This window comes from Clinocottus analis, unplaced genomic scaffold (genome assembly GCF_023055335.1).
Source record: "Clinocottus analis isolate CAN_PGR_092001 unplaced genomic scaffold, fCliAna1.0.p SCAF_19, whole genome shotgun sequence".
Taxonomy (NCBI): domain Eukaryota; kingdom Metazoa; phylum Chordata; class Actinopteri; order Perciformes; family Cottidae; genus Clinocottus; species Clinocottus analis.
In genome coordinates this window covers 16,659,278-16,672,876 of record NW_027175920.1, presented here as the reverse complement: position 1 = coordinate 16,672,876, position 13,599 = coordinate 16,659,278, and the positions used below count along the sequence as shown (strand labels likewise).

Below are 13,599 nucleotides of genomic sequence, written 5' to 3'. Positions count from 1 at the left end.
GTCCAGGTTCATCTGGGGGGTGGGCGGCTCTGGGACGTCCCACAGCTCCTCCTCACCAGGCAGCTCTCTGATGTCCTCCTTGGCTAAGAATCTCTTCAGAGCCCCGGGGTCCTGCCGACATCAACAGACCTTGATATGCAGCGACGCAGAAGATCTAATCTTGATGTAAACTCTGTTTATTATATTCAATACTGTATAAGCTTTCCAAAACGATAATCTATAAAACTCTCATTGAATAGAGAATGTATATTCTCCACAGAAGTTGAGGATTAACATTAACAGGACTGATCCTGCCGGATGAAGACCTGAGTTCCTCCTCTCAGATGCTCCTGCCACCAGAGGAACAGATGGGCTAACCTTGTTTATTCAGAGAGTCCCATCTTGTTTGAATGGTGATGACCTCATTAACAAGTGCACTTACTGTTTGATCAATTCCATGGAACAATATACAAGTTAAAGTTATAAGCTGGCATAATAAGGCAGATTATACAATTTCTCCTAAGCCTCTCATATCTGCATCTGATCTGACTCCAGTGTGTTGAACGCAGCAGAATCACTAAAACCCTTTGATCAGAATTCCAATTTATTTTTCTTTGGTTAATCCAGACATAGAACTTAATCAAACTATATATATATATATATATATATATATATATATATATATATATATATATATATATTGATTACATAATGTTGCCGGGTTCAGCTGCATGTCTCAAAGATAAGATTTTAAACTGAAATGGTATCAAAGTGGAAGCTTTGCAGCGCCTCGGCTCTACAGAGATGAGAGCAAGGAGCCGTGTAATGTAAACGTGACTCCCTCCAGGGAAACAGATTAGTGCGAGCTACGGTCAGCTGCGTGGTCGCAGCGTTAGTGTGACTCACATCACTGGATGTGGATTAGTGATACAAGTCATACCACTTACATTGAGAGAAGTTATCAGGCCGCTCAGGAAACGCATCAGCTCTTTTCTGTGGCTGCTCTCAGTGCAGAAGAGTTTCACCAGCTCCCTGAAACACACACACACACACACACGATTACAATGTATAGCAAGTAAAGTTGTGTACTGTATACAAGGCAGCTCATAGCAGTGACTATCAAATGGAATTGATCACAAGTCCTTTGCTCATAATGTATCACGTTAGATTTCTCCTTCATAGGACAGTATCACTTATACGAACAGGTAGCATTTAAAAAAGGTTCTCTACACAACACTCAGACAAATCATATGGCAGCTGACATTTATGTATATGTAAGCTCTTATATGGACTGACCTAGAAGTAATATTTAGGTTTTATGTTTCCGGGGCTTTTATTGTGAAGGTGAAAACAGTACTGACAGCGTTAGGGCTGTTAGTACTGTTGCTGTTGACACGTTAGCGCTGTCAGCACTGTTGCTGTTGACACGTTAGCGCTGTCAGTGCTGTTGACACGTTAGCGCTGTCAGCACTGTTGCTGTTGACACGTTAGCGCTGTCAGCACTGTTACTGTTGACACGTTAGCGCTGTCAGCACTGTTGCTGTTGACACGTTAGCGCTGTCAGTACTGTTGCTGTTGACACGTTAGCGCTGTCAGCAGTGTTGCTGTTGACACGTTAGCGCTGTCAGCACTGTTGCTGTTGACACGTTAGCGCTGTCAGCACTGTTGCTGTTGACACGTTAGCGCTGTCAGTACTGTTGCTGTTGACACGTTAGCGCTGTTAGTACTGTTGCTGTTGACACGTTAGCGCTGTCAGCACTGTTGCTGTTGACACGTTAGCGCTGTCAGCACTGTTGCCGTTGACACGTTAGCGCTGTCAGCAGTGTTGCCGTTGACACGTTAGCGCTGTCAGTACTGTTGCTGTTGACACGTTAGCGCTGTCAGTACTGTTGCTGTTGACACGTTAGCGCTGTCAGCACTGTTGCTGTTGACACATTAGCTGTCCGTACTGTTGCTGTTGACTTGTTAGCGCTGTCAGCACTGTTGCTGTTGACACGTTAGCGCTGTCAGCACTGTTGCTGTTGACACGTTAGCGCTGTCAGCACTGTTGCTGTTGACACGTTAGCGCTGTCAGCACTGTTGCTGTTGACACGTTAGCGCTGTCAGCACTGTTGCTGTTGACACGTTAGCGCTGTCAGCACTGTTGCTGTTGACACGTTAGCGCTGTCAGCACTGTTGCTGTTGACACGTTAGCGCTGTCAGCACTGTTGCTGTTGACACGTTAGCGCTGTCAGCACTGTTGCCGTTGACACGTTAGCGCTGTCAGCACTGTTGCTGTTGACATGTTAGCGCTGTCAGCACTGTTGCCGTTGACACGTTAGCGCTGTCAGCACTGTTGCTGTTGACACGTTAGCGCTGTCAGTACTGTTGCTGTTGACACGTTAGCGCTGTCAGTACTGTTGCTGTTGACACGTTAGCGCTGTCAGCACTGTTGCTGTTGACACATTAGCTGTCCGTACTGTTGCTGTTGACTTGTTAGCGCTGTCAGCACTGTTGCTGTTGACACGTTAGCGCTGTCAGCACTGTTGCTGTTGACACGTTAGCGCTGTCAGCACTGTTGCTGTTGACACGTTAGCGCTGTCAGCACTGTTGCTGTTGACACGTTAGCGCTGTCAGCACTGTTGCTGTTGACACGTTAGCGCTGTCAGCACTGTTGCTGTTGACACGTTAGCGCTGTCAGCACTGTTGCTGTTGACATGTTAGCGCTGTCAGCACTGTTGCTGTTGACACGTTAGCGCTGTCAGCACTGTTGCTGTTGACACGTTAGCTGTCCGTACTGTTGCTGTTGACACGTTAGCGCTGTCAGCACTGTTGCTGTTGACACGTTAGCGCTGTCAGTACTGTTGCTGTTGACACGTTAGCGCTGTCAGCACTGTTGCTGTTGACACGTTAGCGCTGTCAGCACTGTTGCTGTTGACACGTTAGCGCTGTCAGCACTGTTGCTGTTGACACGTTAGCGCTGTCAGCACTGTTGCTGTTGACACGTTAGCGCTGTCAGCACTGTTGCTGTTGACACGTTAGCGCTGTCAGCACTGTTGCTGTTGACACGTTAGCGCTGTCAGCACTGTTACTGTTGACACGTTAGCGCTGTCAGCACTGTTGCTGTTGACACGTTAGCGCTGTCAGCACTGTTGCTGTTGACACGTTAGCGCTGTCAGCACTGTTGCTGTTGACACGTTAGCGCTGTCAGCATTGTTGCTGTTGACACGTTAGCTGTCCGTATGGGCTGTCAGTATTTTGTATTGAGCACCTGACACTGTGTACTTGCCAGTTGTTGATACTTTGGGCAACTTTCCACAGACACACACTAACCTCTACCAATAAAAGATTCAGATACCCACTAAACTAAACACTAAAGATTTAGTTCAAAAAACCTGCTGTCGGTTTCCTATTATTCTTTATTATTCTTCCTATTATTCTGTCACAGTTCGGAGTAGATTAGACATTACCAGAACATCATGCTGACTTTGGCCAGTCCCTGTGGTGTGAATGTGTTAAAGCATTGTGGGAAAGGCTTACGATTGCTGTGCTAATTTCTCAATGTAATGGAGGTTATAACATAGGAAGAAGATGGTTTTAAAGCAAAAAGAGGACAGAAGTGAGTTTTGGCACTCAATCCATCACACAAACCTGCAGATGTCCAGCTTGGCTGCGAGGTGATCTTTCTGGATGTAGAGCTCCTTCTCATCCTTCAGCAGACAGATCACATCCTGCAGCTCCACCAATGCATCCTCACTATCAGCCACATGCAGCTGGTAGCGAATGTACAGTTTACCCACCTGTAAGCAGGTGTGTAGGAAGGAGAATGTGGAAAAGGGCTCATGATAAATAATTCCTTTATATGGGTGTGTTTAACAAGGCCTCAGTCTAATCAATATGCTAGAACCGAATAAGGCAGTTTTAAACTGCTCTAAACCAATTAGATGTGATCTTCTGACCTGTGCGAAGTGAAGTCGCTTGATTTTTTCTCCAATGTTGTTGTGGATCAGCTCTGAATATACTTCAGCCAGCTCGTCGTGGTGGTACAGGAACCTCTGGATGTAGGGCATCACGGAGTGCACCATGGACTGCATGGACGGGCAGGGGCTCAGGCTCTCAGTCTGAGGTTCAGTCTTGACACACTGAGACAGCTGACGGATCCCACAGATCTCCAGGAATAAAAGCCGGTCCATCTCGTTAAAGGCGAGCATGATGTTGGATCGTTCTCCCGGCACGGTCTGACCTGGCAGGCAGTTACACACCGATAGTCTCAACCTCCATGGGTCCTATTGGGATAGGCTGGCATACGTCTTATTGGGTGTGGTGAAGAGTAATCTCTAACCAATGGAAACCAGTGTTTCCCCTACTATTATATTAGGGGGGCGGGGCGCCCCCCTGAGGAAACCACCCGCCCCGCTGTAATTTCCTGTATATCTCCAGATCACAACACGTCATTTAAGGTTCTCTTTCCTAGAGAACAGATCTACACCTGGTTTATTATTAAACAAACTAAAGGCCATATTTTATTGACGGGATCTACATGACAGCTCGTCATTTCTGTCTCTACGTGGTTGCGCGTGAACACTCCTCTGTATTGCGCACGGCGTTGTTCAGCTTCGATGCGCAGAGACACGTGAGCGCACACAGGTGAGCGCTGAGCACCCAGGTGAGCGCTGAGCACCCAGCAGCAGCAGAGAGCGGAGAAAAATATGTTGCATGAAAAGCAGACAACTATATCTGTGTTTTAAATGCTCCCATGTTGAAGATGGCAACAGTAGCTCTCCTGCAATCAGCACCGGAGCAGCTCTCTGAACCCAGAACATCTCTCTGAATCCAGAGCATCTCTCTGAACCCAGAGCATCTCTCTGAACCCAGAGCAGCTCTCCGAACCCAGAGCAGCTCTCTGAACCAGAGCATCTCTCTGAACCCAGAGCAGCTCTTTGAACCAGAGCAGCTCTCTGAACCAGAGCAGCTCTTTGAACCCGGAGCATCTCTCTGAACCCGGACCAGCTCTCTGAACCAGAGCAGCTCTTTGAACCCAGAGCAGCTCTCAGACCTGCAGCAGCTCTCCTGCTCCAAGTGAAACGAGCCAAAGTGCTGGTGTCTTGTTCCAACAATGAGCTGCTGGCTTCACATGTTACAAAGTACACGGACATCAAACTAAGTCATTAATAAATACATGGAGAAATGCCTGGACTTTGGGGTTAACAGGTTAAGCTGCGCATGCGCGACTTGGCGATTTTTGGCGTTTTGCCAAAAGCCAGTCTCCGCAAAGTCTCCGTCAGGTCGTCTTTTCTGCTGTTCCGTCTCTCAAAACCGGAAAAGATCTCCTCTCAACATGGAGCATGAACTGAGAGCGTCCGTATCAAGTCTACAACTGCATTTTAAAAAGATGTGTAGAGGAAAGCAGCTCACTGCAGCACCAACACTGATACAACCTGATGCTCACATATCTACTCATTCTGTTTTGTTCTGCAATTTGCTTTGAGTTTTCCAAAATGACCTATTTAGTAGTAACTACAGATGATTTATTTTTTGAACAGATAGAACTTTTTTTTTTATTGTTTTAAGTGATTGCAATTTCTTGTTCTTTTTTGTGGTCTGACGGGGCAATTTGGTTAAATGGAAAGTTATTGTTGTTTATTCTGTTATTTATAAAAGCATAGATGGAGTCACAAAATGATGTTATTTACAGAAAAAGTAATGTTTTTGGTGTTTGTGTCATTGTCGGTGTCGTCGAGGTCCCCCCACCCCCCCCGAAGCTGTAAACCTAGGGGAAACACTGGAAACATAAAAAAACGTTTTATAAATACAGCAGCGTACCAAAGTTCCCGGTCTTGCTCCTGGGAGCAGTCGTCTTCTCTGCTGCTGGCAGGTTGAGCAGACAGATCTGCTTGTAAGGTTTAAAGATCTTTTCCACCTCTTTGTTGTCAGCAATCATGGGTTTGTGTGCCAGAGTCACCCAGCTGTTATCCTTGGTGGCGAACACCCTCTTCTCAGACACCATACCTGAACACGAGGCAAAGGGACAGCAGGGTCAGTGAAGATACCTCCTTCCATGTCCTGCTTACCCGTCTACTTTTCCTGTTCACAAAGTTATGTTTTCATTCAGTGGTTATGAGTTATGTTTTAAATATCTGCCGATAAGAGGCTGACCATTCAAGGACAGACTTCACTATTCTAAAGCGGTTCCCCTTAAAACCGCATCACCTTTTCCAGCACCCCAGAATAATCCTGTCCAAATCACACTGATCATTTATCTGCATAAAATTCACAAAGCCACACCAAAATGTTATCGTAAAAAACTGCAGAACAGAAATAACAAAGATGTTTCGATGATTTAAATCAGTGCTGCCGTTACATAGTTTCCTCACTAGTAAGCCAGCTGTAACCAAATTGAAGGAGTCATCATCAAAAATGTTTATGTTGGAAATGGAATATCAAGTGATATCCTTATTGGACTTTCAAATGTAAGGGGCTGAGGAGAAGGGCAGTTGCTGGCGCCAGAAGGCTTCACCCAGGCCTCCAGGAGGTGAGATCAGGTGAGGAGAGAGACACACCTGATCTCACCTCCTCGCCAAGAGGGGAACAAAAGGACAGTGAGAGGAGAGATAGCCTTAAGAAAGTGCTGCCGCTAAGTCGGCTCGCGGCTACATTATGAAAGTTAATGTTAAAGCTTTGCGGAACAGATCTCAGCAAGAGCTAGATTATTTATTTACTTTGTTTCTAGTACATATCATTAAAAACCTGCAACTGCCTCTGCCTGCTGCACTGCCATTTATATCTGTGTCCTCCATACAATCCTGTTACACTGAACTCTTAATAATTGTTGTAAATGGTAAATGGACGTGTACTTGTAAAGCGCTTTTCTAGTCTGATGGTGGATTAAGCCAAATGAAACCCACCAGGTTGCTTAACTTCAAGTGCGTCTTAAAGACATAAAAACCTGGATGACCTCCAACTTCCTGTTGTTGAACTCTGACAAGAAGTTATTTGACTTGGCCCAGAACACCTCAGAAATCATCTGCTGATATGTTTCTCTTGATGGCATTGCTCTGGCATCCAACACCACTGTGAGGAATCTCAGAGTTATTTTTCATCAGGACCTGTTCTTTGGCTCCAACGTGAAACACATCTCAAGGACCGCCTTTTTTCACCTACGTAACATTTAAAAAATCCAGCACATCCTGTCTCAAAGCGATGCAGAATCGTTGATCCACAAAGTTGGATCTCTCCAGTTGATCCAGAATGCTGCAGCTTGTGTACTAATAAAGACTAGGAAGAGAGATCACATTACTCCTGTACTAGCTGCTCTCTACTGGCTTCCTGCGAGATCAAGAATTATATGTAAAATCCTTCTCACCTACAAAGCCTTAACTAGTGATGCACCATCATATCTTCAGGAGATCATAGTACCATATTACCCCACTAGAGAGATCATAGTACCATGTTACCCCACTAGAGAGATCATAGTACCATATTACCCCACTAGAGAGATCATAGTACCATATTACCCCACTAGAGAGATCATAGTACCATGTTACCCCACTAGAGAGATCATAGTACCATATTACCCCACTAGAGAGATCATAGTACCATATTACCCCACTAGAGAGATCATAGTACCATGTTACCCCACTAGAGAGATCATAGTACCATGTTACCCCACTAGAGAGATCATAGTACCATATTACCCCACTAGAGAGATTATAGTACCATATTACCCCACTAGAGAGATCATAGTACCATATTACCCCACTAGAGAGATCATAGTACCATATTACCCCACTAGAGAGATCATAGTACCATATTACCCCACTAGAGAGATCATAGTACCATATTACCCCACTAGAGAGATCATAGTACCATATTACCCCACTAGAGAGATCATAGTACCATATTACCCCACTAGAGAGATCATAGTACCATATTACCCCACTAGAGAGATCATAGTACCATAGTACCCCACTAGAGAGATCATAGTACCATATTACCCCACTAGAGAGATCATAGTACCATAGTACCCCACTAGAGAGATTATACTACCATATTACCCCACTAGAGAGATCATAGTACCATATTACCCCACTAGAGAGATCATAGTACCATGTTACCCCACTAGAGAGATCATAGTACCATGTTACCCCACTAGAGAGATCATAGTACCATATTACCCCACTAGAGAGATTATAGTACCATATTACCCCACTAGAGAGATCATAGTACCATGTTACCCCACTAGAGAGATCATAGTACCATGTTACCCCACTAGAGAGATCATAGTACCATGTTACCCCACTAGAGAGATCATAGTACCATGTTACCCCACTAGAGAGATCATAGTACCATATTACCCCACTAGAGAGATTATAGTACCATATTACCCCACTAGAGAGATCATAGTACCATAGTACCCCACTAGAGAGATCATAGTACCATATTACCCCACTAGAGAGATCATAGTACCATATTACCCCACTAGAGAGATCATAGTACCATATTACCCCACTAGAGAGATCATAGTACCATATTACCCCACTAGAGAGATCATAGTACCATATTACCCCACTAGAGAGATCATAGTACCATATTACCCCACTAGAGAGATCATAGTACCATAGTACCCCACTAGAGAGATCATAGTACCATATTACCCCACTAGAGAGATCATAGTACCATATTACCCCACTAGAGAGATCATAGTACCATATTACCCCACTAGAGAGATCATAGTACCATGTTACCCCACTAGAGAGATCATAGTACCATGTTACCCCACTAGAGAGATCATAGTACCATATTACCCCACTAGAGAGATTATAGTACCATATTACCCCACTAGAGAGATCATAGTACCATATTACCCCACTAGAGAGATCATAGTACCATGTTACCCCACTAGAGAGATCATAGTACCATGTTACCCCACTAGAGAGATCATAGTACCATGTTACCCCACTAGAGAGCTCATAGTACCATATTACCCCACTAGAGAGATTATAGTACCATGTTACCCCACTAGAGAGATCATAGTACCATATTACCCCACTAGAGAGATCATAGTACCATATTACCCCACTAGAGAGATCATAGTACCATGTTACCCCACTAGAGAGATCATAGTACCATATTACCCCACTAGAGAGATCATAGTACCATATTACCCCACTAGAGAGATCATAGTACCATGTTACCCCACTAGAGAGATCATAGTACCATATTACCCCACTAGAGAGATCATAGTACCATATTACCCCACTAGAGAGATTATAGTACCATGTTACCCCACTAGAGAGATCATAGTACCATATTACCCCACTAGAGAGATCATAGTACCATATTACCCCACTAGAGAGATCATAGTACCATATTACCCCACTAGAGAGATTATAGTACCATGTTACCCCACTAGAGAGATCATAGTACCATAGTACCCAGTCAGTTACTGTTCCATATACAACTCAAAGCCCCTAACAACACAAGCCAGTGTTCACACATTCTCACTCCCGCACTCCCGCACGCACGCACGCACGCACACACACACACACACACACACACACACACACACACACACACACACACACACACACACACACACACACACAACAATTCATTTAGTATTCGTTCGTGACGTCCCATGGTAATGGCATTGAAAGACTCTAAGACATGCTGTCAGTCTACATTTCTTACACTGCAGCTATGTGACTGCTGTCAAGTCGCTTCAGAGCTGTCGTGCAGACTGCTGCACTGACAGGTGCTGGATGAAGCCGAGGGCACAAGGAACTTGAACAGTCACATACATTGAAGAGGTAATGAAGGGAGGATTGTGCAACATGAATGTTTATGCATTCCTTACCCTTCAAGGTGCTGCAGTAGCTGGAATTGAGTTTGGACTGATGGATGTTTTCCTGCTCACCAGATACTTGAATTTTACACTTTTGAGCTGTTGAAAACAGAAATATGTACTGTAAACTGATATAGCGTAGCATCAAAGGCAAGGATCAGGGGGAGGACGTAACAGGTCAAGCTGGTCAAGAAGGAGCCAAAGTTGTTAGGCAGAGAGATAAAGAGGTGCAGACAAATGGGACATACAGAGCAAGGACATGTGTGACTCACTGAAACAAAAGACTAAATGTAATCCGTCCTCACCGAGTCTGGCATAGAGCACCGACACATCCTGCAGCACTTCAGCAGTCGGTAAGGGAGAGGAAGAACAGATCAACTCCAACAAGCTGACATACTGCTTCATGTTGGGACTGAGGTCCACATTCAACAGCTACACACACACACACACACACACACACACACACACACACACACACACACACACACACACACACAGTGAGCTTTAGCTGTGCTGTAGTTTACTCTCTGTTCATAAAAACTACAGTTTTATCTCTCAACACATTGCAGTTAAGTGGAGAGAATAGAGGGATAATAGAGAGAGCGAATAGAGAGAGAGAAGAGAGACTAAAGAGAAAGTCTAGAGAGAGAGAATAGAGAGTGACTAGAGAGAATAGAGAAAAGGAATAGAGAGAATAGAGACTAGAGAGAGTCTAGAGAGAGATAATAGAGAGTGACTAGAGAGAATAGAGAAAAGGAATAGAGAGAATAGAGACTAGAGAGAGTCTAGAGAGAGATAATAGAGAGTGACTAGAGAGAATAGAGAAAAGGAATAGAGAGAATAGAGACTAGAGAGAGAGAATAGAGAGAGAATAAAGAGTGACTAGAGAGAATAGAGAAAAGGAATAGAGAGACTAGAGTGAGAGACTAGAGAGAGAGAATAGAGAGCACATGCAATATTTCTGTAAGTTATTACTACTAATAATAATTAGAATATTATGGACTATGAACTTTTGGGTCCAGCCCTAAAAGAAACCCGTTCACAGTGGAGCAAGAGGTCTTTGTGACTTTAAATAAACAGAAACAGGACCATCCAATCAGTGAGTATATAAAATATGTCTAAAAAGGCGTATGAAACATTCCCCATGGGCAGCCCTCGTGGTTTACCCTGGTGAAGAAGGCCTTCATGCCCTCCAGCGGGCTGTAGAAGGGCGCCAGCACCACGGGGCTGTCTGCTGCTGGAGCCAGAGCTCTGTAGCGCTGGAACACCGCCGTGGGGTCGCTCCAGCACACCTCCTTCAGGTGGTAGAAACGCCCAGAACACCACTCCTCTCGCCTGGGGGAAAGGGAGACGTGTGACCTCAAGCGACAGAATGTAGACGTTAACCTGACACAGGTGAGCACTACCTGTTGTACTCTATGAACACAGCAGGGGTGTGGTGGAACAGCTCCCTCAGGCTGCTCTGGGGACAGTTCATGTTCAGAAAGGCGTAGACGCTGTGGATGTGCTCGACTGTGGACGTGAAACTGGCCCCCTCTAACTCGTCTTCGGGTCGTCTTTGCTCCTGGTCCTCTGCTTGTGGTTTGACACACCACTCCTTCAGGTAGTGGATCAGGACATCCACTGAAACGCTTTGTCTCATTCCTAAAAGAGGGGCCAAGAAAGTGATTCTCAGTCTGCTTCAGGGTTGTTATAGGATAACCCATAACGAGCTCTGGACAACCATAGTACAGACATTTTACCTAGAGCTCCGCTAAACTCGCTGGGGTCCATGTCCACATAACAGACATGAGTCCCCAGGAGGCTGGTGACCTCAGGTGAGCTCAGGTAGACGGAGTTTGGACGGAGGTACTTTCTCTCTCGCTGCTCTCCTTCCATTGGACGATAGGCTGGCACCCATTCAAGACTGCTCAAGAAGTGGCAGAAGGAGGACTTGGTGCTTTTGATTGGTTGTCCATCGCTGTCAATCACCTGAGCTTTGAGGAACTGAGAGTAGCGGTGTCTGGAAGAATAGGAAAGGTACATCATGTTTGGAACAGGTTACTCTCAAAGCGCTCTCAGCAAACAACAACACTGGTATGTTGTTGACAGGAAACAACACAGGATCACTTCTCTCTGACTACAATGCACGGATTACAGGCTGCAGAGGCCGATTCCTCCTGGTGTCACTTGACACAACTCAAAGGGCAGAAGTGTGTGACCTGAATTCTTCTGCACAACACAAAGCCCTGTGTTAATGCTTAGTGAGAAATGCACTGAGCAGTTCTCATCTACCAACCTACTCGTGTCCATCTGACCAGTGAGAGGGATGAGTTATACTCCACACAGAGCAATGTTTAAAGAAAGACATTGATTTGCCCTCGATGGTTAACAGGCAACTCGTTTCTCCTTCAGTCCACAGTACAGGGTCCCTCGTTTATCTGGGGGATTCGTTCCAAAAACAACCCGCGATAGACGAAATCCGCAAAGTAGTGACCTTTATTTTTTACCATTATTCTACATGTTTTAAGGCCGTAAAACCCCTAACCTCACACTTTAATACACTTTTTCAGACAGGCGTTAACATTGTCTCACATTTCTCTCTTATTTAAACATCTCAAAGTTTAAACTTTCGCAGATTTAAAAAATAAGCCCAAACATGTTTAACAAATTTCATTTTACTGATCAATCTACGAGGTCCTCTGACCGCCTCTTTGTCCTGGAGCCGCTCCGCTGACTTTTTATCTGGACGTATTCTGTCCTGTACAGGAGACGCTGCACGAGGAGACTGATCACAAGGTGTACAGGACAGACCCTCAGCCAATCAGGACGCAGAACACAATGCACGGTTCTCCTTTAGCCAATCAGGACGCAGAACACAATGCACGGTTCTCCTGTAGCCAATCAGGACGCAGGACGCAATGCACGGTTCTCCTTTAGCCAATCAGAACACAATGCACGGTTCTCCTTTAGCCAATCAGGACGCAGAACACAATGCACGGTTCTCCTTTAGCCAATCAGGACGCAGGACGCAATGCACGGTTCTCCTTTAGCCAATCAGGACGCAGAACACAATGCACCTTCATACTGTACGCTGTAAAAAAAAAAAAAGGTGAAAGGTGAAGCGCGTTGTAGCGAGGGATGACTGTACTACCCTAACAGTATGAGTAATACAGTGGACTGTTTAGTACAAATGATGGATGTAAACATTTTGTTTGTTACAATGTGAGATCATTATATCTTTAGAAAGGTTTTTAATTCAGTGGCGTCGGATGCAAATTATTTCTCCCTTTAGAGCCATATGTTACTTTTGTCACTGCTTTAAATCCAAAATGAAAAAACACACATGTTGGGAATATTTACTCATGATCGCTGGCTCTCTTCAGGCACTAAACAGTTAAAACACTTTGTACTAAAGTCATAGCACAAGTATCTGAAAACCAACATCTTGGGAGGGAGATGAAGTGACTCTACAGACTGGACTAAAGAGAAACTCTCATTGTGACACACAGTTGTTTCACTGCTTTTCTCTCACGCAGAAAACAGCCTTTCATTGTCACAGCGTCCCCCCACCTTAAATGATGAGCAGCTGACCCTCACTCACCCAACACATGACCGCTTGAGGAGGCTGCATGTGTGTGTGTGTGTATCTGTGTGTGTGTGTGTGTGTGTGTGTGTGTGTGTGTGTGTGTGTGTGTGTGTGTGTGTGTGTATCTGCCTGAGCCCGAACACCGGCCCCTCAAATGGGACGAGTTTCACTCCACAGACCATGACATGGAGGAAGTGAGGGGTGTGTGTGTGTATCTGTGTGTGTGTGT

General features: G+C 45.1%; 1 protein-coding gene across 1 annotated transcript in view; it reads right to left on the bottom strand.

The window, feature by feature from the left end:
• LOC137789898 (uncharacterized) overlaps nucleotides 1-13,599 on the bottom strand; it is a 55,598-nt gene that overhangs the window by 3,632 nt on the left and 38,367 nt on the right. Inside the window, exons 34-43 of the mRNA XM_068583765.1 lie at nucleotides 11,545-11,804; nucleotides 11,209-11,446; nucleotides 10,969-11,137; nucleotides 10,108-10,234; nucleotides 9,815-9,901; nucleotides 5,782-5,967; nucleotides 3,918-4,201; nucleotides 3,610-3,758; nucleotides 927-1,011; nucleotides 1-111 (exon numbers count right to left, since the gene is read on the bottom strand). The exon at nucleotides 1-111 is cut by the window's left edge and continues 4 nt beyond it. Coding sequence (XP_068439866.1) covers nucleotides 1-111; nucleotides 927-1,011; nucleotides 3,610-3,758; nucleotides 3,918-4,201; nucleotides 5,782-5,967; nucleotides 9,815-9,901; nucleotides 10,108-10,234; nucleotides 10,969-11,137; nucleotides 11,209-11,446; nucleotides 11,545-11,804 — 1,696 coding nt within the window. The remainder of the gene's footprint in view (nucleotides 112-926; nucleotides 1,012-3,609; nucleotides 3,759-3,917; nucleotides 4,202-5,781; nucleotides 5,968-9,814; nucleotides 9,902-10,107; nucleotides 10,235-10,968; nucleotides 11,138-11,208; nucleotides 11,447-11,544; nucleotides 11,805-13,599) is intronic.